Source organism: Lissotriton vulgaris, chromosome 5 (assembly GCF_964263255.1).
Source record: "Lissotriton vulgaris chromosome 5, aLisVul1.2, whole genome shotgun sequence".
NCBI classification, from domain to species: domain Eukaryota; kingdom Metazoa; phylum Chordata; class Amphibia; order Caudata; family Salamandridae; genus Lissotriton; species Lissotriton vulgaris.
The window spans coordinates 205,462,133-205,487,273 of NC_141693.1; the positions used below are offsets into that span (position 1 = coordinate 205,462,133).

The window sequence follows — 25,141 nt, forward strand, 5'->3', positions numbered from 1 at the left end:
CAGTGCAAAAGGGCCCCACGCAGATCGTGGAGATGCTGGGGGGCTGATCTTCGGTGCAAGGGCTGCTCGGTGGTGGGGGTTCTCAGTCCCCAAAGCACAACGTCGAGGATGCCTCAGAAGCTGCGCAGTCAGCTTTACGAGTGTCTTTCAAGAGGTCCGGTCCCACGTCACTCGGTGCCTCCACGGGTCCCTTCTTTGCAGGGACTGTGGATCGGGCTCTGAGAGGTCTGGGAATCTGGTTCTTGTCGGGCTCTGGGCTCGGGCTCCGGCGGGAGGCGGCGGCAAAGCAGACGTCGAGTTGCTGGTTGGTACCTGTGTTCACAGGGTGGTCACTCCTTGGCCACAAGGGAGATTCTTCTTCAGTCTTCTGTGCAGCAGAATGTCGAAGTCCAGTCTTCTTCTTAGTTTTAAGTTGATTTCGGGATGATCTGCTGTGCAATGGCACTGCTCCCCCTCTTATTCCAATCTAGGGGGTGGATCACCTACTAGGTCCCTCCTCTGGGAGGAACCAGGAAGGGGGGCGGTTACACCCCCTTTCCTTTGTCCAGCTCCGCGCCAGGACTGGGGCTGGAAGGCCCCAGAACCGGTTTGGGCTGGCCTATGCACGGGGACACCTTGTGTGCCCCGGGCATGTCTGATTCTATTCAGCCCTGTCCTACCCAATACACAAAATCCTGTCTGGGGTGGTGCTCGCACCTCCCAAGGCAGGAAACCCTTTGTCCAGGCCACCATCTGCCGAGTTTCGGTCAGCAGCAGGAGGCCAGACTTGTGTCTGTGGTGGCAGCGTCCATTTTGTGAAGCTGAGGCTCTGTTTAACTTTAACCGGGGTTAAGGCTACACACATGTCGTGTCCCTCTAGAAGGGTGGAATGCTATCCCCGTCGCCAGAATTGGCGAGGGGATAGTATTCCAATTCGTATGACACCTTACTCGACATGTTTTGATAAAGCCAAACCAAAGATAGCATTTAACCGCGAGGATTATAATGCACTTAAGAGTATATGGTAGGGCAATATCCCGGAACAGCTTAGGGAGTTGTTCCCGACAGCTGCAGACAGGCTCAGCTCATGCCAGAGCACCATCTCACATATTTCCAAGCACTCTGCCTCCAGGATTGATGAGGCCTTCCATAGGAGTGGCTGATAGGAACATATGTGTCCAGTTTAGGGTTAGGCACAGACATACTGCACCTAAGTAAGAGGTGGTTACACCGACTTACCCCAGCTGAGTGATCAGCCAGTTGTGTCAAGGATGGTGGCCAGGCCAGGGGTGGCACAATACGTGCTGCAGCCCCTGGTAGGCTTTGGATACACCTATGCCCTGGGCACCTAGGGTGCACTATTACAGGGGCTCATAAGGTGAACCAGTTCCAATTCGTAATGCACCTAAAGTGCATTGGCATCAATTTAGAGAGAGAACAGCAGGCTGTGGGTCTGATTAGCAGGCCCACAGCCACATTAAGTCAGAAACCAGTGAAGCAAAAAGCAAAAATTTGGGGTGACCATAGGATAGCAGACCCTACTCTCCTACAGTGAGTGCTTGTTTCTTTGAATACAAAGGGTTTGAGAAGACAAGGGGGCGGAGGGATGCCGATGTCAGTTCGAATTGACTGCCAGCATTTCGCTTTCGGTCCATTGGCAGACAGGTTCTGGGGCTCGCATTATTGTCGCCTCTGTGGTCCGCTGAGGACGGAGCCTGGTCGCTGCTGAAACGGCGCATCAATATGGTGGTTAGGAGGTTAATGTTACATGGCTGTGCGCCTGAGAGCACGTTGTCTGTCTTTCCTTTTCTCTGTCCTTAACCCTTAACGCATAGAGGCTCCCAAAGCACATCTTGTCCTCAGAGGCCATAGCCGAGTTTAAAGGAATAACATGAAAATCCTTATGTGCGTTCTTTCGTCAATGGGTGCTTTTCAAATAGCGCGCTGAAAGCATTTGCTTTTAGGTGACCTGGTTTGATGTTTATGCCCGATGATTTGCAACCCTGTAGTGTCTATCCTGCGCACACATTGAATACATTAATAATTGCATGCATATTCAGATGAAAGCAGCTTTCAGGAAATAGCTCTGTGCGAAGGGAGAAGCGGCTAGTAGGGGAGAGGAGGGGAGTGCGAGTAAGAGATATTTAAAGGTACCGGCTTGCCTTGGCAGGTTTAAGTATCCATAGCAGCATGCACCGAGAGAAAGGAAAATGAATCTTAAAGGCACAGCAGGAGAATTGTGAAATGGACAATCGTGTAGCTTGTTTTCTGCGGTCACGTGAATGGGATCGCTTGCCGTCTGTTTCTGTAACGGGCACCGGATAGGGGTGGGAGAGCCTGGTGGGGGGGCGGAAATGTGAGCGAGGGGAGAAGTGTGGCAGGCAGATGCGCGGAGGGAAGCCGGATGGGGGCGGGAGAGCCTGGTGGGGGGGCGGGAATGCGAGCGAGGAGAGAGAAGTGTGGCAGGCGGATTAGGGAGATGCGCGTGCTTGTGTGGTCACGCGACCCGCTTTTGTGGTCACGTGACTCACATGCACTGTGAAGAAACCGCAGTGGTTTGACAAGTTGATTAAGCCCTTGAATTTTCGCCTATTACATTCGCAAGCGAATGATAATAGGCGAAACCTAAAAAGGAGGAGAAATGGAGCCAAACGCTCCGGTATGCGGGGACGCTCAATGGCGTTGCGTCCGACTCCTAAAGGATCAAAGGAGAAGGTGTAGTGAAATCACTGCGCGACTGGTAATGAAAACAGAGAGTGGAGGGGCGGGTACTTTTTTGTTGTTGTTTTTTGGGGAGTTTTATATAGCGCGAACCAGACCCGAAGGTATCAGAGCGCTTTACATGAGCACCAGTTGCGTTACAGACGGACACATTCATTTTTATTTGTTTTTTTGTTAGGCACGGGGCAGATTAAGTGATTTGCCCGGAACCACAGGTTGTTGAGCGTCTGTCACGAGACTCGAACCTGGTTCCCCAGCTCCGAGTTCGACCACTCTAGCCATTAGACCATATCGTCTCCCCTACTAGGGTACTTACATACGTCGGTTGATTAAGTAGCGACCGACCTACCCTCCATGACATCCAGAGTAGAAGAGGAACCACTGTGGATCAGTGGACAAGTTATGTTGACCCACATCCTTACTTAATGAGATTACTAGAACTTCCTCTCACAAATATTGTAGGTTTAAATCATGACATGGAATTCACTGAATAAAGGTATATTGTTTATGTTTTATCTTTAATTAAATTGATTCCCTTTTTTTATTATTTTATATTTTTGGTATATTTAAATATGCTTACATATATTTTTGATATTATGCTATTTAAGATTGTTTAAATTATATTATTAATTAAAATATTAGTTTATATTTTTGATATATGTATAATTATATTAGAACCCGCTTCTCATCCACCTTGGATAGTTGGACACAGAAAACGACACACCAGGAAAATCCAGCACAAAACCTTTATTGTGCACTTATGGAACAAGGACGACGCGTTTCGGCGTTAGCCTTTATCAAGTTACCACCATTTTGTTTTCAAACATATTTAAGTCCGTTATCCATGACAAAATCATAAAGATAGAAAACATACTATCAGTTTCTTTCAAACACATATTCGTAAAGATAGAAAACATACTATCAGATTTCTTCTTGTATAAATTCATATAGAAACAGTCTTGTAAATCAATGAATCTACATATGTACATATTTACAGATTTACAATTGAAACATCCGTAAGGTTACTATGTATACGGGTTACGTCAATGAACCATGTGACTGTTTCTTGTCACGAGATAGTTACCGACCGCTATGTATAATTATATACATATATATATATATATATATATAATAAAAGGAAGTTTATTTGTTGTTTTTATTAAAATGTACATTTAGTTATTATTTTATAGTTAATTTTTCATTTATGTTTATTTTCATATTTTAAATGATATATATTTTAAAATCGATATTTAATACAACTATGGGCCTCATTACAATGTCGGTTGGAAATCTCTGAACAGCATTCGGTTTGTCTGAATCCATATCGGAACTTGTGTTTCCGACCAACTCAGAAACATTTCCGACCCACTGATTACAATGGTAGGTAACCATTCGGTCCTTCCAACTCGGTTCTGACCGGCATTCGGAGGAACCGAGTCGGTCAAAGCCGACTCGTACGGCCCTATGGACCGTGTTCCGACCGACAGATTACGATGTTGGATTTGGACAGCCTTTCCGACTCAGTTTGTCCGATACGGATCAGCTACCGGAATCTGACTTTGGGGGCCCGTAGCAGACCCCCTTTCACCCACAGACCTTCAGTTGGGGCCCGTGGGGGTACCCATGGGACCCCTCTTTACAACCACGCCTTTCCGCAACCACCCCTTTCTTCAATGGGAGCCTGTGTTGTCGGTCGGAACACAGGCTCCCATTGAAGTCAATGGGAGTCCAATCGAACGGAGTTCAGAACCAGTGTAATCGTTCGGTCGGACTCCCCAAACCTGAGTCAGTCGGAAACCATTTGGAATGCTATCCGACCGACATAGTAATGAGGCCCTATATTATTGTAAACAATATTTTTTTCGATTTATTTGTACTTACCTTTTTAAGTATAGAGAGTTAATATTTTTGTATTCCATATTTTTACCTCAATATTTTTTACATCTAATTTTTGTGGTAAATATTCAGTTGGTGAACAGACATGAGGAATAGGTGGATATTCTCAAAAATGCATAAGACGGGTGAAGATCTATAGGTAGTCAACATATATGCTGCGAATGGGAAAGAGCCTAAACTTTGGTACATTCTGGCTCACGATATGAGTTTTAACCCAGTCAAAGCAGTGATCATTTTAGGTGGGGGCTTTACCCTACCTTTGGACTGCAATTTAGACAGATCTTCTCAATGTAAATGTCAACCTCTTAAACCCACAAGAAAATGCTTAATATGTGCCAGAGACATAATTTAAAAGATGTTTGGAGACTACGACACCCAGATACGCTGTGTTATACATTTTTCCTCATCACACAACTCACATTATAGAATAGATATTCTGATCTCAGAGAATCATTTACAATCTATAACTGACACGTCCATACACCTTAGACATATTTCAGACCATTCTGGTATAGCATGGACCATTTTGTGGGGCTTTACAAGACCAGGTCTACTTAAAGAAAATACAGGATAATATTGATTATTTCCTACAAGAAAACTTGTCTGAAGATACTGTATCCCTCACCCATTGGAAAATCTTAAAAGCATCAGATAGCTTAAGTTCCTTAATTAATATAATATCACAAATGAATAAAAAAACAAACTAATCCCTACTCATCTTAGAAAAACTCACTGACAGCCCAAAGATCTACTCATCCTATAGGATCTAAACAATACAAAATACAAGTTCAAAAGAAATCCAAGCACAAGAGCAGGCACGTGGATTGATAGACAAAAAGGTATTAAACTATGTGAAGCTAAAACAGTTGGTAAGATACTGGTATCAAGATTTAAACAAACTGAAAGTGTTATTCATGAAATCAAAAATGGTAAAGGTAACATACAGTTAAAATCTGACCAAATATTCGAAACATTTAAGACATTGTATACACAATTATATATCAATACTAATCAACTGGACCTCCACACATGTTCCAAATTCCTAGACAAACTAGACTTACCCTCCATTTCCAATGAGGATAGAACTAAACTTAATTCATGCATTACTATTGACAGATAAACAAATGTTATTAATAAACTGAAAACACAGCTACATTTTATAAATCCTTTTAGCCCAGTTTACAAGTCCCGCTCGTAAATCTTTTTCAACATTTGCTACAACTGGGGTTGCAGAGGGAACCTAGCTGAAACAGTCATAATAGTTATTCCAAAGAATTCCAGAATCTTACCCAAGCTAAAAACTATAAACCAATCTCATTGATTAATATTGATGGCAAAATATATGCAAAAATACTTGCTGATCAGATTGGAGACCTTATTACCCGATCTCAGTCATACTACTCAGGTATGATTTGTCAAACATCATCTCTCGAGTGACAATATTAGATTATTCTTCAGATTAGAGAAAAAGTGCAGTTAGCTGCCACACCAGCTGTAGCCATTGCCCTTGATGAGGATGTGTGGAATTTCTTAAAAGCAGTTTTGCACACATTTCAGTTAGGTACAAATTTTATCCGAATGGTAATGGGATACAGTGATAAACAATCTGTAAGAGTCCATCTGAATCGTTCTGTCTCTGATGCTTTTCACCAAACAAGGGTGTCTATGTCAGTTATTTCTTTTGATACAATTGTGGTCAAAGCGGCGGCCTCATGATATCCTAGTCTGCTCTGAAAATGCAGTACAATCAATTGCAGGTGTATCCCAAACTATAGACACTTACTCGTACTACCATGCATACACTTTAAATAGAGACAAATCAAAGGTCATGGCACTAAACAAATTAGAAGGGAGGGAACTGTTAGGAGACTCAAAACTCGCCTGGCAATCTAATATAAAAGTATGCGGTTTTACCTACAATAAAACATTTTGCACAGAGCTGGTCTCCCAAATTCTCAAGATGGTGGGGCAGAATTGAGAATTTGAAAATGAGCTTAACCCCAATGGTTAATTGTGAATTAAGTATGATCCCAGCAATGTTGTCAGGTGACTTGTTTTCCAAACTCAATAATATCCTGAACTCCTTTCTGTCGTCCAAGGATCTGTATGATAGAGCTCAGACTCGCCAAGAAACAGGGAGGTGTAAAGTTGGCAAATTTTAATGACTACCAGCCACTTTTCTCTTTATCAGCGTTCAAGATAGTTAATCAACCCTGACTCCTACCATCTTATCTGGTTAGATGTAGAGAATGCAATCTTATTAAATGCATCTCTCGTATCATGTTTGGCATCCACACAAATTAAGTGCCCCCAGTTCAACATTATTCTCCACAACACCAAAAGAAGCCATATTAAGCATCATTGGATTTAAAGACATGCAACAAGAATCCCTAAAACAAGCCTCTCTTTGGCACAATAAACACATCAAAATAGGTGGGCAGAGTGTTGATTGGGACGAATGGACATCAAAAGGCATTTCACTGTGGGACAATTAGGTACAACTTCGGAACAATTAACATTTGCTAACATACAAGGCATATTCCATTTAGAGAATACTGAATTGTATTGTTTTTTAAATTAATATCCTCAATAACAAAAGCAAATAAATGTGGGTCAGATCCCTCGCTCATTAACACGGTTTTTCAATTTGAGTAAGCTTGGCCCATGTGGTTTCTAGTACGTACTCGAGGTTTCTACCAACAGTCACAACCCTTGTTTGGGAGACTCAATTGTAATAGGAAATGGAAGCACACTAGGGCATTGCAACCCTAACTGCCCGCAAATTCGGTCCCTACCATTTCAAGCATTCCCTCGCAAGCAGAAACAAAATACTCTCCCTACATAGAACATATTGGACACCACAAAGGTTACATAAGCTTAAACTTTGCACAAATGAATCCCTTATGGTGGCACTGAAACACCACAACTGGTGATCTAGCTCATATATAAATATACAAAATTACATCGATTTTGGGCAGAGATATTTTGCTTTACAGAGGAACTCCTACAGATGACCCATTCTAGAAATATCCTATAATGCTGACTGGCACCACAATTCTAGATATTCTAAATGACAATGGTGACTATCTTTTAGATGTGTCTTTCACATTAGCTTATAAAATGATCTTATGTAGTTGGAAAGACTCTTCAAAGATCTTGATTCAAAAATGGAAAGAATTGTTATTCTTTATTAGAGGAGCTGATAAAATGGCCTTTCACAATCTCCCTGGAAACCCATGGCTCACCCTGTCTGGGACAAATTAGATCTCTATCGTGCTAAGATTAAACCACCATGACGTTATAGTAACTTACGTCATATAGTTGTGTAAGGATTGGATCTATCTTTTTGTCTTTATTGTTTCACCTTGTACTCTATTGTTTTTATATAATTTACTGATCGTAATGGGTGTGTCAAAACAATTGACAATGAACATATTGCTACAAGCTTGTTGTTTTTTCTGCTCTTTCTCTTAAATCTTTTTTTGAATGCTCTCATGTCAAGAAGAGTGTTTGCTCTGGAGACAGGGTTCTATGGAACTATCAGGTACATGCATCAAAGGATTTAGGAATCGCAAACGGTGCGAATCGCAAAATTCGGCCGTTTGCGATTCCTAAATCACTATTTGGGATGCATCAACAAAAAATTACAAGAAATCGCAATTTTTAGCGATTTCGGAAAATGCGATTGCAATTAAGGAATCGCATTTTTGCGATTCCTTAAATGCAATGCATGAATGTTTAAAAAATTGTGAATTCGCAAATAGGGGGAGCAAATTAACACGAGGTTGAACCTCGTGTTAATTTGCGAAATCTTTCAAAAATGCTCAAAAATGCATTTTTGAAAGTGTCATGTTACATGCACACATGTCCTTTGGACATGTGTGTGTGAAACTTGATGACCCATTTCAAGGGTGCAGGGGGGGTCCTTTGGACCCTCCTCAGCACCCTTGAAATGCATTAACAAATTGCGATTCGCAAAATGAAATTCGCAAAATGTTAATGCCTTCCCAATGATTCCTATGGGCCTTTTGGCCCATAGGAATCAATGGGAAGGTTTTCCTTAATTGCGAATCGCAATTAAGGAATATTAAGAAATCGCAATTTATTTCGCGATTTCTTGATGCATTGCATTTTGCAATTCCTTAATTGCGATTCCTTATTTTTCGCAATTAAGGAATCGCAAAATGCAATATTGATGCATGTACCTGTTTGTCTTATAAAACAAAGATTGTGAAATGAAAAAAAATAGTTTGCTCCAGTTTACTAACGTATTCAAAACTCCTCAGTTTCTTGTGCTGTTTTATTTGTTGCAGTTTAAAATACACACACAAACCCCTAACAACTCTGCTTCTTGGCCCTTAATTAATGCTTCACCTGCAATCATTGTATACATCTCTCTCTTTAATACTGATATTTTATTTCATACATGTACTATACAAAAAGAAATACTGTATGTTACTACATTTTTAATTGACTATATACTAAATTTACATTTACATTCTTTCACCCTAAAGCATTATGTGAACTGTTTCCCGCTAACAAACTGTATATATATGAATGAAAGAATTGTAGGCCTCTTTACCCTCTGATTCATTCAAGGACTACAAACAGGCAAACTCTGAAATAAGTAACGGTAATAATAAGAACTATCCAAGATCACTTAGGGGCCGATTACAATATGGTAGGATACGGCTGAAATGGTCGGTCGGAACCATTCCTACCGCATCGTAATCTGCTGGTCAGATTCATTTCCGACCAACCCATTTGGATAGTGTTGGTCAGAGGGGAATCCAGCCGTTCATTCCGACTGCCGTCTGACAGTCGGAATGACTTCAGTAATCACAAGGGCAGGGATTACAATGTCAGATTCCGGAAGCCTTTCTGTGCCGGCCTTTCCGACAAAGAAAGGCTGTCGGAAGTCGAATTTGAGGGGTCCCAAGCAGGACCCCCCATGGGTGCACGGCCTCCCTTTGGTGGCTGAGGGGGGACCTATGGTGCCCCCCTGATGATCCCTGCACCCCGTGGCAGGCACCTGCAGGGGTTCAGGGATGAACTGCACCTCTTCGTTTTACAATGAGAGCATGCATTTGAGTCAGAATATATGATGAGATAAGAAGTGATGAGGTGCACTCTTTAACTTTAATTTACCCTATAATCAAAACAAGTAGTCAACTAACTTCGTTCTCTGTTTGGGGTGCTACATTACATACTTGTGTTGGCTAACAGTAAATAAATCAGAAAAAATATGAAGGCAGCAGTCTGCAAGCAATGTGCACTGTTCCCACAATGTGCACATTGCTTGCAGACTGCTGCCTGCATATTTTTTCAGAATGTATACTCCCATTGTAAAGAATAGGAGTGCGACCGAACACTGTTTGATCACATCCTAATTGGTCGGTCGGGACCTCCAACAGGAGTCGGGCGGTCCCAAGACCGAAACAATGTCGGGCGGACTTAAGTCCAACCGGCATTGTATTTAGGTCCTTAGTATTTAGTAAGGTGGTAGAAACATGGTTGTTTCCCAACAGAAGACATCCATACATCAAAAAACTACTGCAAGACCCTGACTACCTTCACTAAGGATGAATCGGTCCGGCACACACAGATAGCCCACCAGCATGTAGGAAACTGTATCTCTGACTCCTCTTTACATGCTTAGATGCTGCTTAAAGATTGCTGCAACAGCACAGGAGCATCTCACTGAACCTCACCCATGATACCAAACCTCTTCTCACAAAAGCTGGAGTATACACACATGCTGGAAGCCCAAATGGAGTAGTATGTTTTATTCTGTGCTCCAAGAAGTATGTTGAGGCCTTTCTACAGGCATGAGGAGCTATACAAATGCCACTACAATATAATACAATACAATTATGAATGCTTATCTACTGACTGAGGGTTTAATTTTCCTGAATAAAGAAAAGAGTGAGATCAAGGGAGTAAATCATGATCACCTACCTCAATCTTTGAGCAATGCACTGCATTCTTGAGGTTGTCGATGTCTGTGAACAGCTTCTGCTGGCTCTTGGTCAGGGTTTTCTCAGCCTCTGCCTTTGCCAATGCTAAGGGTGAGAAATAGAAGAAAAAAGGGGAAAACCAAAATTGTGCGACAAGATCATGACACAGATCACGTAGAGGGAGATGGTGAATAAAGCAGAGTAGGTCTGTGGAACGGGTGATGGCCTTCTTGGTGGCTTATACACTCCTGTTCTCCTTTTAACACCACTTTCTTCTGCAGCCTCCCACATTGTTGGACACTCACATCCTTTAACTACCCACATCTTTCTAAAATCCTCCAGCTGCATACCTCACACTTTCGCGCAATTACAATTGGTAAATATTTGACCATTGCACTGTGCACTCTGCTGAAAGGCCAAGGAATAAACGACTTTATGACCCATTGACAGGCACTGTGAGAAACTTGCAATGCATTTAATCTCAGTTTAATAGCTCTCTTAAAGTGTGCCATCAACCCACCCACTGACAACCTGAATTCACTCAAACACGTGGAGTTGACCCAGTTAAAACTATTCATTATCACAAACAAAGTATATAATTGGAAGGATATGGCATTTCAAAACGTTGTTTTATTTCTAAGATACCAGCGACATTCAAGTTTCTACTAGATTGCTGTTTTTTTTACTTTTAATACATGCTATAATTTCTGTCTGCAAATTACTGTATTTGCACTGTTCCCAGGAATCAAGCTAAGGGCACAAACCAAATCTCTAGCCTTCAGTTTCAAATTCTTTCACATTTACAGAGCGTTTTAAAATGCTCAATTTTATATATATATATAAACTGACCAAATCCTGGAAGGCGTTCCGTGGCCCTTAGATGTTCTTTTTAAAGTGATATCTTTCTTAGACAGCCCCGCCTCAGGAATGCCCCGTTTCACCTCAGTCACATCTTCTATAATAACTTTCAGAAGTTTTTTCCTATGGCAGTTCGACACTGCTATTGCAAGTTACATATATATATAAATATATTTTCCAGTTCTTCAATTTTTGACATGAGTTCAGAATTCAATTACTCCTAACAAACATCGATTTTCATCATGAGCACATTTACATAGTAATGTTTAAATTATTTTATTGTGGTCAGTTCAGTTATCCTAAGCCTTTTTAATATTGTAACACATATATATTTATAAAGATGAACAAAGTGCATGCCTCCTTCTGCGAGGAGGAGTAACCCCAAATGTTTAGAGATACCTTGAAGTCTTTTATCATGGATTCAGTACAAAAGGCTGTCAATGATTCGATGTCAAATATTTCAAGGTCAATTGAAAGTTTCATGCAAAAAATGTTAGCTCAAAAATCTAACCCTACAGATGCAGGTGGTTCTAAGAAACGTAAAAAAAAGTAATCAAAATTCTAAAATTATTGAATAACTTGATTTAGATCCTCCAAGCTGAGAGGTGTCAAATCCAGCTAATTAAATTGAGTTTCTCATCCATGTGATAAAAGTACATGATTCAGTTGATGGTTATGAAAAAAAAAATAATGATCCAGATGATGCAATCTGGCCTGGGCCTCCAAATAAAAGGCAAAACATTTCTCTAAATGATGAGGGGGAATCGTCTCATTCTTCAACAAATAATAACATTATTTTAGACTTCTTGGGTGAACCAATGATAGAACCCACCTTGAGTCACCACCCTAATTCTACCAACTGGACCCCTTTGTCATGTCTTCCCGCCTGACCCTGTCGAGGGACAGGACAGGCGGACAGGAAATAGGAACCGGAAACGACGTGGACAGGAAACAGTAGTCTGTAAGCTAGTATGCTACTAGCAGGGAATAAAGAAGCACGCATCTAAAGTACCTGTGCCTCGGTGTGTTTTTCTTTAACGAGCGCTGCGACATTGGCGACGAGGGTGGGATGCCCATAAACCCCACACGCAGCATCATCGCTCAGCCACCCTGTGTGGCCGACTACCGAGCCCTGCAGCACCAATCCTGGCCGCGCGGAGAAAGAGCGCAAAAGTCAAGGTGCCTCCAGCCGACCGCTGAAAAAAACAGAGAGCGTATGCCAGAGCGCTACTGTGTGTGTGGCCAGACCCTGCCTGCAGAGAAAAGGACAAGCGCGTGTGACGGGCGCTGTCACCCCATGTGCATACAAGCTGCCTGCGGAGAACCGGAGCGCTGCTCCGTGTGCGTCCGGACCCCGCCCCCGCCTGCCGAGAAAGACGCTGGCTGCAGGTAACGAGCACGGGCAAACGAGCGCTGTTACCAGGCAACCCCTAGAGTCGAGCGGTCGGCTCCTCTTAGCGTCGCAGCGCCGGAAAGCAGCCCCAGACATCAAAGAGAAGGTGCAGAGGCCGGCCAAACAAGAAAGAAAAAAAGAATACTAGGGTGAGTCTAAACCCTGCAAACTGCCCAGCGCGCCCTGCCATACTTACATACAAAACCCAGCCAACACGAGGGAGTCAAGAGACCACGAGGGGAATCAAAAAAAGGACTTCATGTCTCGAGTGGCGGCCATGTTGGGGTCAGGCGCCAGTGCATAACACAGACCACACACCTTCGACGGCGGCCATTTTAGGGTCAGGCACCGTCCGAAAATTAATAAACTGGTTGCAGAACAAGGCGGAAAACGCAAGCCCAGGATACAGAAGGACCCCAGAACCAAAGAAACAAATCGGGATTATATACAATTTAATCACACAGGGTCAGCCAATTACAAATGTCCAATACAAACCCCGACAGCTCATCAGGGGTAAACGAGGTAGCAGGACCAGCAAACACAGGAGGCCCAAACCCTCCAGTTAACAACGCGCCCACGATGGCCACCAACCCTATTGGAGCATCGTTCATGCGCCAACCACAACCACTGCCACTAACGCCAGGAAACAGCATGGGCCCAACGTGGAAAACGTGGAGTGAGGACTTTGAAGACTACATGATAGGGTCCCAGGTACAAGACCCCAAGCAAAAACTAGTGGCCCTAAGAAATTTGATAGGCCCGGACATCGCACAAATCATCAAAGAACTACCCAAAGCAGCAACTGCCACTTACGATGAGGTAAAAGTTGCCCTTGATCGGCGTTTCCTTCACAAACGCAACGTAGACTACGAGCGTCACACGTTCAACCTAGCAGCTCAAGAGAAAGATGAGTGCATGAGTGATTTCATCATGCGCATAAAAAGACTTGCGCGATACTGTGACTTCGATAATTTCAAAACGGAGGATGCTCTGAGACTCCGCATTATCGACGGATGCCAATCTGAAACTCTCCGCAGGAGACTCTTAAAGAAACCATACTCATTAGAGGAGATTGAGGAACTAACGAGGATCAACGATCAAGCAGAAGACTATGCCAAGTGGATGGAAACACAGAAATCATCAGACAGGAAGGACCAGGCTCTGCGAGTCCAGGCACACAGCTCTTCCAATACGTCCAGACATACGTCAAAATCTCACAAGTCCCACACCACCCGGAAAACATCGTCCAAACAAAGTTCACGACACACGAAATCCACGAAGTCTGCGCCCACTTGCTACAGATGCGGGCAAGACTACCCACACTCGGGACAGTGTCCAGCGATAGGTCAGAGATGCCACCGCTGTGGAAGAGATAACCATTTCGAGATCGCATGCCAGGCCAAGCAGCCAAATCACAGGTCGTCTGTCAAAAGACATCATGCACGAGCAATAGAAGAGAGAAGAGATCGGTCATCCAGCTCATCAAACTCCAGCGTCCAATCAACATACTCCCGGCAATCCAGAGGACGATCCGGAAGTGGCCACCGCACCAAGCATCATGCGACTGAATCATACCGGTCCCATAGAGACACCTCCAGCGAGTCGTCTTCACGCACCCCCACGTCACAGGACAGTGATGAGTATATTTGCATGGTCTCAGACCCAGACCGATTGAAGCGATATCCACAGCTTGACATACTAATAGGCGACCACCCGGCAAAATTTGTCCTAGATTCCGGAGCTTCCTTGAATTACATCTGCGCCCTAGAATACCACAACATGAAGCAGAAACCTAAACTAGAACCAGCTGCTGTTCGCATATTTACATGGATGTCACGCAAACCACTGCCTTGCTTGGGTCGATTTCCTACCACGCTCACGTTCAAGGATCGGAAAATCGACACCTACATACATGTGGTAGAGGGGCCAGATGTCGCAGATTGCTTGCTAAGCCTACCCACGGCAGAAAGACTCAAACTTGTAGAACTGCTGTACATGACAGAAGATGCTCCTGACATCGTGGCAAAGTTTCCAAACCTGTTCAAAGGCCTTGGCAAGTTGAACCACTTCAAGGTAAAATTACACATCAACGAGAACGTGACACCCATCGCTCAACACCATAGGAAGGTGCCGTTTCATCTACAACAAGCCGTTGATGACGAGCTCCAAGACCTGCTTCAAACAGACATCATAGAACGCACGACAGGACCCACCCCATGGGTATCACCAGTTGTGGTGGTCCCCAAAAAGGGACAGGATAACAAGGTCAGACTGTGTGTCGATATGCGCGCGCCCAACACCGCTATCGAGCGGGAACGCCACCCTGGGCCCCACATCAGTGACATGATCACAAAATTAAATGGTGCCACAGTCTTCTCCAAACTTGACCTAAATAAAGGCTACCACCAGTTGGAGTTACACGACAAATCCAGATATATCACAACCTTCACCACCCACCACGGTTTGTTTCGATACAAACGCTTAAACTTTGGCATTTCCTCGGCCGCCGAGATCTTTCAAGAAGCCATCAGACGAGTTATACAAGGCATCCCAAATGCTTTCAATTACATTGATGACCTACTGGTATTTGGAAAGGACCAAACCGAACACGACACCGCACTGGATAGAGTCTGCCATGCATTACTGACTGCAAATCTAACACTCAACGCTAGCAAGTGCGAATTCCACAGAGACACTTTAAAATTCTATGGCCATATATTTTCCAAAGACGGAATGCGACCGAACCCTGAAAAGGTGACAGCCCTTGCCGACACCCCAACACCCAGAGACGTGAGTGACCTTCGCTCTTTCCTTGGGATGGCAAGCTACTGTGCACGGTACTTTCGAGATTATGCCACAATCAGCTATCCTCTACGAGAACTCACTCGTCAAGGTCAGCCATTTGACTGGACTGAAGCCTGTCATCAAGCTTTCACCATTATCAAACAAGCTGTCGGGTCTGCCATCAACCTGGCATATTTCGACACAAAGAAAAAGACGGAAATTACAGTAGACGCCAGCCCGGTGGGCCTGGGTGCCATCCTGGCCCAATACCGTGAAGACTCTGACCAGAGACACATCATAGCATACGCAAGCCGCAGCCTCACGGACAGCGAAAAGGCGTACTCCCAGCCGGAGAAAGAAAGCCTGGCTGTCGTATGGGCGTGCGAGCACTTCCATCTCTTTGTTTACGGCAAACACTTCACGATCATCACGGACCATCAGGCACTCATCACAATCTTTGGAAACCCCAATGCGAAGATGCCACCACGCATCGAGCGGTGGGGCCTCCGTCTGCAAGACTACATATTTACCATTGTCCACAAACCAGGCAAATCTGAAAACCCAGCTGACTTCATGTCACGCCACCCACTGCCCGGTAGACGTGCTGCACTTTCTGTGGCGGATGAATACCTTCACTTTGTTGTTGACACCGCATGTCCTCCCACAGTTCCAGTTGAAGCCATTCAAGAAGCCTCTGCACTTGACCCCCTCGTGCAAGCCATAATGACTCGAATCCGCACCAACTCATGGAGGGACGTGAAACAGCACTCCCAAGACTCTGCGCCACTGCGCCATGACCTCGCGGCATTCCAACGGGTGCGCGATGAACTGTCCATTAGTGACAATGGCCTTCTCTTGAGAGGGGGAGGATAGTAATCCCGCACAAACTACGCCAAGGAGTTGTCAATCTGGCACATGAAGGCGACAGAGGCATCAATGCAACTAAGAAAGCCCTGAGAGAGCGTGTCTGGTTTCCCTCTCTTGACAACATGGTAGAAACAACTCTGAAAGACTGCATGACATGTCAGATAGTCAGCCGAGAAGAGCCACCGGCACCACGGCAAATGTCGGAACTGCCAGAGGGAGTCTGGCAACAGATTGCAGTCGACTTCTTTGGACCATTACAATCGGGGCAATACATCATGGTAGCTATGGATGAATACTCTCGATTTCCATTTGCACACCTGATATCATCCACCCGAGCAACTACCGTGATTCCGGTGCTCGATGAGATATTCGCAGCCTGGGGCATCCCACTGCGAGTCAAGACAGACAATGGGCCCCCCTTCAACGGGCAGGAATTCACAAATTTCACAACCCATCTTAACTTCAAACACCAAAAGATCACACCACTATGGCCGCAGGCAAATGGCATGGTGGAGCGATTCATGGGGACACTCAAAAAGGCAATTCAACAAGCTGCGTCGTCCCACCGGGACATCCAACAAACGCTGAATGAAGTACTAAGAGCCTATCGGAATACGCCACACGCCACCACCAACCAGTGCCCAGCTACGGTGATGCTAGGAAGAACGCCTCGTACCAGAATACCTATGTTAAATGTAGCGTCACAACAACGACCAATTACCATCGATCACAACACACTAGTTGACATTGATCAAGCAAAGAAGAACAAGATGAAGACCTATGCCGACCGGCGTAGACATGCCAGAGACTCCAATATCCAAGAAGGAGACTGGGTAATAGTAAAGAGTGACCGCCGAGCCAATGCAGACAGTCGATATCTTGATATCCCCTTACAGGTCATCCAGAGAAAAGGAACCATGATCACAGCCAAAGCGGATCACAAACAGCTAACAAGAAACATTTCACACTTCAAAAGATGCTCCAGGCGTGATCGACATGAAACCTCATCCAGCCAACTCTCAAGCGAGCTGTCTAACCAAAGCGATGACAGTGACCAAAATCACAGCCCCCCACGACTGGTGGAACCCATAATTCATCACAGTCACACACCCAAGCGAGAGAAGCGCCCACAACGCCCACGTCTGATCAGAAAACCTCGACGACTCGTGGAAGAAATGTAGGGGAAGCGAGACTTTGCAAAACAGGGGAGATGTCATGTCTTCCCGCCTGACCCTGTCGAGGGACAGGACAGGCGGACAGGAAATAGGAACCGGAAACGACGTGGACAGGAAACAGTAGTCTGTAAGCTAGTATGCTACTAGAAGGGAATAAAGAAGCACGCATCTAAAGTACCTGTGCCTCGGTGTGTTTTTCTTTAACGAGCGCTGCGACACCCTTCTCAGCACGTGGCTCAATATTTATCTCTTAATTTGAGACAACATTTGGATCAACTAACTCATACAGAATTCGATCTGAGTGTTCACATTCTTCAAATGATATTTCTTCCACTCCAGTAACAGATCCTAATGAACAAATAACGTACCTTCGGTAATGCATTATCTGGTGTAGACTCTATCTAGCTTCAGAATCCTTACCTTTGAATTTTCCAGGCGTCAGGCTGGATCTAGAAACTTTTCCTGAGCAATACACCTTTGAGCGCGCCGTCGGGTGGCTCCCTTTGGCTCCGCATGACGTTGTTGGTGGCGGTAGCGTCGGTTATGATGTTGCGGTACTTATATAGGCACCACCTAGACACACAGACGTCACTACTTTTTGTTTTTTCCACGCCAGAAGTGCAGAGCCACGAAGTAACTGACCTAGTTGTGTGCAAAACTAGGGCCCTGAAAAGGGGAGTAACCCTAACCCTACAATATTAGTCCGCAAAGCGGGGAGGCAAGGGAGGGGCTGTAAGGAATCTGCAGCTAGATAGAGTCTCGACCAAATAAATTGTTACAGAAGGTAACTTGTTCATCTGTTAGAGATTTCTAGCTGCAGATTCCTTACCTTTGAATTAGATACCCAAGCCATACCATCCTTATACTAGAAAGTCCTGCAGGACCAAATGAACAAAACGCCAGTCCCTGCGGACCTGACAGTCCAGGCATTAGTGCTTGGCAAACATGTGTAATGATGCCCACGTTGCCGTGTGACAGTTATCCAGGACTTGGACACACCAAGCCAAGGCCATAGTCGCAGCCTTTCCCCTGGTGGAATGTGCCCGTAATCCCTCAGGAGGCTGCTTCTTAGCCAAGGAATAGCATATCTTAATGCAGAGAATGACCCAGCAAACAATGGTCCTTTTCTGCACTGACTACCCCTTATTAGCTCCCATATACCCCACAAAGAGTTGGTCATCTACCCGGAACTCCTATGTTTGGTCAAGGTAGAACGACAACGCTCTTTTTGGGTCCACTTGTTGAAGACGCTCCTCTTCCTTAGAGGGATGCGGGGGGCAAAGAAGGTTGGCAGTATGATGGATTGAACCAGATGGAATGGGGTCACAACCTTTGGAAAAAAAGAAGCCCAGATGTTAAGCATCACTTTGTCACAGCGGCTGCAACTCACTCACCCTCCGGGCAGATGTAATTGCCACTAAAAAGGCTGTCTTGATGGTAAGCAGCCGGAGGGTTCAGTTGTGTAAATGCTCGAAGGGAGCACACATAAGATAGGTGAGGACCAAATTAAGGTTCCACAGCGGCATAATAAAGGGTGTGGGCAGAAACAAGTGAGCCAGCCCCTTAAGAAACCTATGTACAATTTGAGACCTAAAGAGAGAGGGTTGGTCTGGCAGCCGCAAAAAAGCGAATAGAGCAGAAAGATAACCCCACTGCTGGAAGAGACCTTACGCTACCTCCGACTAGAGACACCAGTCGTGTTCCGCTAGGCATCAACAGCTGAGTTTGTCCGGAGAACCAGCCAGATGTTGAACCACCAGGGTTATTCTCTGCTGTTCCAGTCATGTTCAGAGGTGCAGGGCCTCTCAACAAAGGGTCCACGACCAAAATCCGCCTTGCTTGTTACAGTTCCACATGGCATTGGTGTTGTCCGTGAACACCTGCACTAACTTTCCCTTGGCAGAGGGAAGAAATGCTTTCAATGTCAATCGAATTGCTTGAAGTTCCAGCAAATTTATGTGAAGCCCCAACTCCACCGGAGACCGGTGTCCCCTGATCCCAACCTCTCCCAGATGGCCACCCCACCCAGAAGTGACGCATCTGTCACCGCTGTGAGATCTGGTTGGGGAAGGGAGAGGGGTCTGCAGTTGACCCAATCCCGGTACGTCAATCACCACTGCAGACCTTTTGCAGTTCCTTCCGAGATCTGGACAATGTTGGTGAGATTTCCCCGATGCTGTGCCCACTGGAACGTCAAGTCCCACTGCAGAGCCTGAATACGTCACCTGGTATGCTTTACAAACAGGATGCAGGAGCCCATGAGTCCCAACAGCCTCAGAATCAGTCTCACCGAAATCCAGGATAGAGGCTGAAACATCGGAATCATAACCTGAATATCCTGGACTTGCTGCTCGGGAGGATAGGCCCAAACCTGCACTGTGTCCAGAACAGCTGTGATGAAAGGGAGTGGGAGAGGCTGGCTTAGTATATGGTGCTCACTTATGTAAGTGTAGCACCCTGCACTAATCCAGTCCACCCTTATTGTGATTTTAGTGGTTTTAGACAATCTTAGAAATCTCTCTAAGTGGTAGCTGTGGAGAGTAGCCTTCAGGCTTAGTCCAGGAGTGTAAAGCAGCTTGTTTTTACCAGTACTTAATCTTATGGTATAGGTTAAGTGAAAAAGAATCACAAAGTGTATTTATAAAAATATGTATTTTATTACTAACACTCACTAACTTAGAGATATATTTACAATACAAACAAATACTTAGGAAATGGAACAATAAATACACAGTGGTCTCATGGAGGAAACTAAACCATATACTAAAATAGTGGAATGTGAACCACGATTCTAATCAAGAATGGACCCAGAAGACGAAGAAGTGCAGGGCAAGGAACCCCACCTAGGCCGTGGGCAGAGAGTGAATACGACTGCTTGATCAACACAAGTCAATGGTTGCAGTTTTAAAGAAAAAAGGACCCTTCCCAGTGGACCCTAAAGAAACCCCCAGGAAAATGGAAGTTTGGAGAGGCACCCCACCCATGGATACCCCAGGAACCAGGATACCTACACCATGGAAGTCGGGAGCATAGGTGTCAAGTGACGTCAGAAACCGCCATAGACCACAATGAAGGACTTCAGCAGAGATACACCTGGAGAAGAAGACAAAGGAATCCGGTGAAACCCAAAGGTGGATTCAAGATGTGTAGAACCTGCAAGCAGAGGGGACAGAATGTATGCCACTGAGGAGTGACCAGGAGGCATAGAAGATGAGTGCCCACCGAAGTCGATAGATGCAGGATGGTTGACTGTGCCCTTGAAGATGACGCTGTGCGGACCAGGCAGCGCTGTGGAAGACCAGGACCCATTCACGAGCTGTCCCACATCATATGTCGAGAGCCAGGGGGTCAGTGTCCAGAAGGAGCACCAACTCTCCTTGGCAACAGCAACAGGCGTAGAAATCGATGGTAAAGTGCAGGGTAAGGATCAGCAATATCCAGGTGACTCACCACGACTAGGTAAATCAGAGCAGGCCCCAAACAAGCAGGGGAGCACACTGGTATCAAAGAAGACCCTCCAAAGAACCTGAAGATCTCTGGAGATGAAAGTCCCCCAGCCTTAGCAACGGCCAGCCGATGCGGTGCACAGAGGCTCGGTGCCGGCGGTACAGACGAGGGATACTGGCCTCAGACTCGATCTAAAGCCAGTGCAGGCCTTGAGGGAGTTGCAATAATGTCACCTGTGTTACTGAGCCACTCAGAGTCCGTAGTAGCCCAGGATCAGCAAAATTGTCGGCTATGTTGTAGTGCCTGCGGGATGCAGGGGAGTGACTCCTTCACTCCAATGGAGATTCCTTCGGGTGTCTTGGATGTCCACAGGACCAGTGTGGAACCTGCTGTATGGAACACGGACACTGACGGTGCACCGGACTTGCAGGACGATGAGATCTGGAGCAGCCAGAGTCTTCCCAGTTTTCCCGGTTGCAGTCTTGGTTCCCAAAGCAAAGTTCAATGCGGTCAGTCCAACACGGTCAGTCCGACATGGTCAGATTGTCCAGATGGTTGAAGATGACGTGGAGTTGGATCTGAATCGAATCCCATGACTGATCTAGGGACCCACCCTCAGGTAAGCCCTTAAGTACCTTAAGGAAAGGGTTGGGAAGATGATTCAGGGGTCCCTACCAGAGGAGGGGCTAGACAGTGGGGAGGATACTCCCATGTCCTTTGTCCAGTTTCGCACCAGAGGGGGAGCAAACGGCTTCCTGAACTGGTTTGAGCTGGAGTATGCAAGAAGGGCAGTCTCAGTGGCGCTGGCAAGCACCCCGACCCTGCGCCAATACACTAAAGCCTGTCTGGGAAGTGCTCACATCTCGATGTGACAGGATACCTAGCCCTAGCTAGCTGTCCAATTTTAGGAAACTTGTACCACAAGCTCTCCGAAAGGAGATTTACAGTGCATGAAATCATACCTCCCACACCGTCTACGGTATGGGGGTATACACCATCTACGGTGTGGGGGTAAGATTCTAACATGTTCGATACCAAACATGACAGGGTTTGTTACAGCCAGTTTAGAGTTGGTCATCGCGTAATGACGCATGGCCACTCTATATGTCTCAATGGCTGATGCACTTGCAACCAGGGAGAATGTACTCTGAAGGTTGTAGGGGTGCACTGCTCATGCAGGGGCACTCTCACACATAGGACCCAGCACCCTGCCTTCAGGATTGAAAGGCCTGCCTTAGGGATGACTTATAGGTTTTAAGAGTAGTGACTTCAGATATAGGAAACCGTATATCTTTTGTGGTGTTAGCACCAGCTTACATAGGCTGCAATGGGTGGTCTCTCATGGGTGGTATAATACATGTTGCTGCCCATTGGGGACCCATGGTGTACCTATACTAGGGATTTACAAGGGTACACCAGTAGCCAATCTGGAGAGTACCTAAGTACTCACCATGTTCAATTTAGAGAGGATGAACAGAGACTGGGGTCCTGGTTAGCAGGATCCCAGTCAGAAAAACATAATGACACCAGCAAAAAGTGAGGGTGACCATGAAAGCAGATCCTACTTTCCTACAGAGAGCATCTGAGAAGGAGTCAGGTGTGACTTTGGCATATTTATAGAGAACCCCAGCGAATGCAGGAGGTCCGCTGTAGTCTGAAGGTGGGAGGCGACAGCCTGGGGTAAGGACGCCTTCAACAGCAAGTCGTCTAGGTTGGGGAAGTCTTACACCCCTAACCTGCGCAGATAAGTCGCGGCCACCGCCATCACCTTGGTGAACACCCAAAGGGCACTGGTAAGGCCGAAGGGAGCCCGGTAAACTGAAAGTGCTCACAGCCTTCCTTCAACCACAGGTAATGCCTGTGGCATGGCAGAATGGTTATGTGAAAATATGCATGCCGCTGGTCCAACCCTACCATCCAGTCTTCTTTGTCTAGGGCAGACAAGACCTGAGCTAGATAAGCATCTTGAACTTCTCCTTCTTGAAAATGAGATTGACAGTCTGAAGATCTAGAATGGGCTGTAACCCTTTGTTCTTCTTCGGAATCAGAAAGTAGTGGGAATAACAGCCACTGCCTACTTCTGAAACCGGGACTCTCTCCCTTGGCCAAGAGAGCTGTAAGTTCCTCCTGGAGCAATTTCAATTGATCCTCCTCATCGATTTGGCAGAATGGGAGGAGAAAAAGAAAGGAACTGCAAAGAATAGCCCTCCTGAATGATCTGTAACACCCACTTGTCCGATGTTATGAGCCTCCCGAGGGCAGGGTGGCCAATAACTTCTGGATTCCATTCCTAGGTCAGAATGAACTGTTTCCCTGTCTCTGGATGGCATGGGAAGCTTGTGCAGGACGGGGGCAGGGATAGGGCTGACATACCCTTCCGTTGCCATGAAAGGGGCAAAAGGTAGACTGGCCACGAGGAGTAGAAGAGAGGCCCAAGGATATGGCCGTAACTCGAGAATCCTTGAGCTGAATCTGCATTTTCCAAAAAGATGGGATCCATCAAAAGGCATGTCCATCAAATTTGCCTAGACATTGCCCGCAAAGCCAGTTGTCCTAAGCCAGGCGTGTTCCTCAAGGCCACTGTCATGGATATTGATCTGCCCCGCGAATTCGTTGTATCAAGCCCACACCTTAAGGTAAATTTTACAGCATCTCTCCCATCCTTAACAGCCTGGGAGAGCACAGCTCGTGACTTGTGACAGCACTTGTGCATTCATCTCCCGAAGGGAGTGGGAGAAATGGCCAAATAAGCATGCAGTATACACCGACTGCAATGCGAGGCTGGAGGAAGAACATTTTTTCTTACCAAATGAATCCAGCTTCTTGGATTCTCTATCCAGAGGGGCGTCAGGGAACATGCCCGGGGATGTGGAGGTCTGCACCATCAAACTTTCAGGGGTCGAGTATTGGCTGAGGAACTTTGAGTCACCTGGTGGCCTGCAATTGTCCTATTCAAAGGAGCCCCTGTGCTAGGCTTAAACCACGTGCCTAGAAGGACATCAGTTGTGCTTCATTAAAGGACAAAAAGGGTTCGGAGGTGGAAGCCCCAGGTTGAAACACTTCAGTCAGGAAATTACTCCTAACCTGCAGAATAGACAGATCTAGTCTGAGGACCTCGGCTGTTTTTAACCACCATGGAATAAGATGCCCCCTCCTCCATAGCCACAGTTGGTGGAGAGAGCATGCCAGTATCTGGAGAAGTGTCCAGTCCTCTGGCTTTTTTCCAAGTTCCCCAAACCAGTCTTACTGCTCTGCAGAGTCATCCTGGTGTTCCAAATGGTCCATAGACCCCTCCCCTTCATCTCCCAAACATAACACAGGCAAAAACATAGAACCCCTGGGTTCAATCAGTGCTGGAATTGGCGTCGAGCGGCGACGTTCCAACTTCGTGTCATCTGGGATAATGATGGGGCTGGCACTGCCGGCGGGCACTGGCACCACCGACTTCGGGTCGATGCCGAAGGAGGTCGTGATGGCACAACCGGTGTCGACCTGGATAGGATCTATGAGGCTCCACTGGCGCCTTGACTGGAGCCGATGGCGTTAAATTAGATGGGGTCCCTTCCGACCCCGATGGCCCGATGGCCTATCGTTGTTGCTCCTTACCTCTTTCGTCGAAGGACAACAGTCGAGGCGAAGATGAAGTCCGCTTGGACTTCTTTTTCTTCTTGTGCCTCTTCCCCGAGTGTCCTGAACACATTGAATGGGATGAAGAGGGCTTTGGGCTTCGGGAGCGGTCCAGCAATCTCCTCTTCTTCGATCAGGAGCAGGACCTCCGTGGAGTCTCTCTGGACGGTGTCGACTGCCAAGCAGCAAGGAGCTTCATAGACTGCTCCTACAAGGCCTTTGGAGCCATAGCCTGACAGTAGGAGCATAACTTTGAATCGTCGTCATGCTCGATAGACCAGAGACAAATGAGGTGGCGGTCGGTAACTGACATCATGCAGTGGCAGGCACTGGAACGGCTTGAACCCTATCTTCCTTGAAGACCTACGCGCACATAAAGTTGGAAAAAATTCAGAATTCAACAAAAAGTCGAGAAACGGTCTGTCAAAAAGTGACAG

General features: G+C 45.9%; 1 protein-coding gene across 1 annotated transcript in view; it reads right to left on the reverse strand.

Moving 5' to 3' along the window:
* Nucleotides 1-25,141, reverse strand: part of CCDC183 (coiled-coil domain containing 183) — a 319,356-nt gene that overhangs the window by 208,630 nt on the left and 85,585 nt on the right. The window contains exon 9 of the mRNA XM_086919361.1: nucleotides 10,555-10,658. Within this exon, the coding sequence (XP_086775487.1) occupies nucleotides 10,555-10,658 (104 nt within the window). The remainder of the gene's footprint in view (nucleotides 1-10,554; nucleotides 10,659-25,141) is intronic.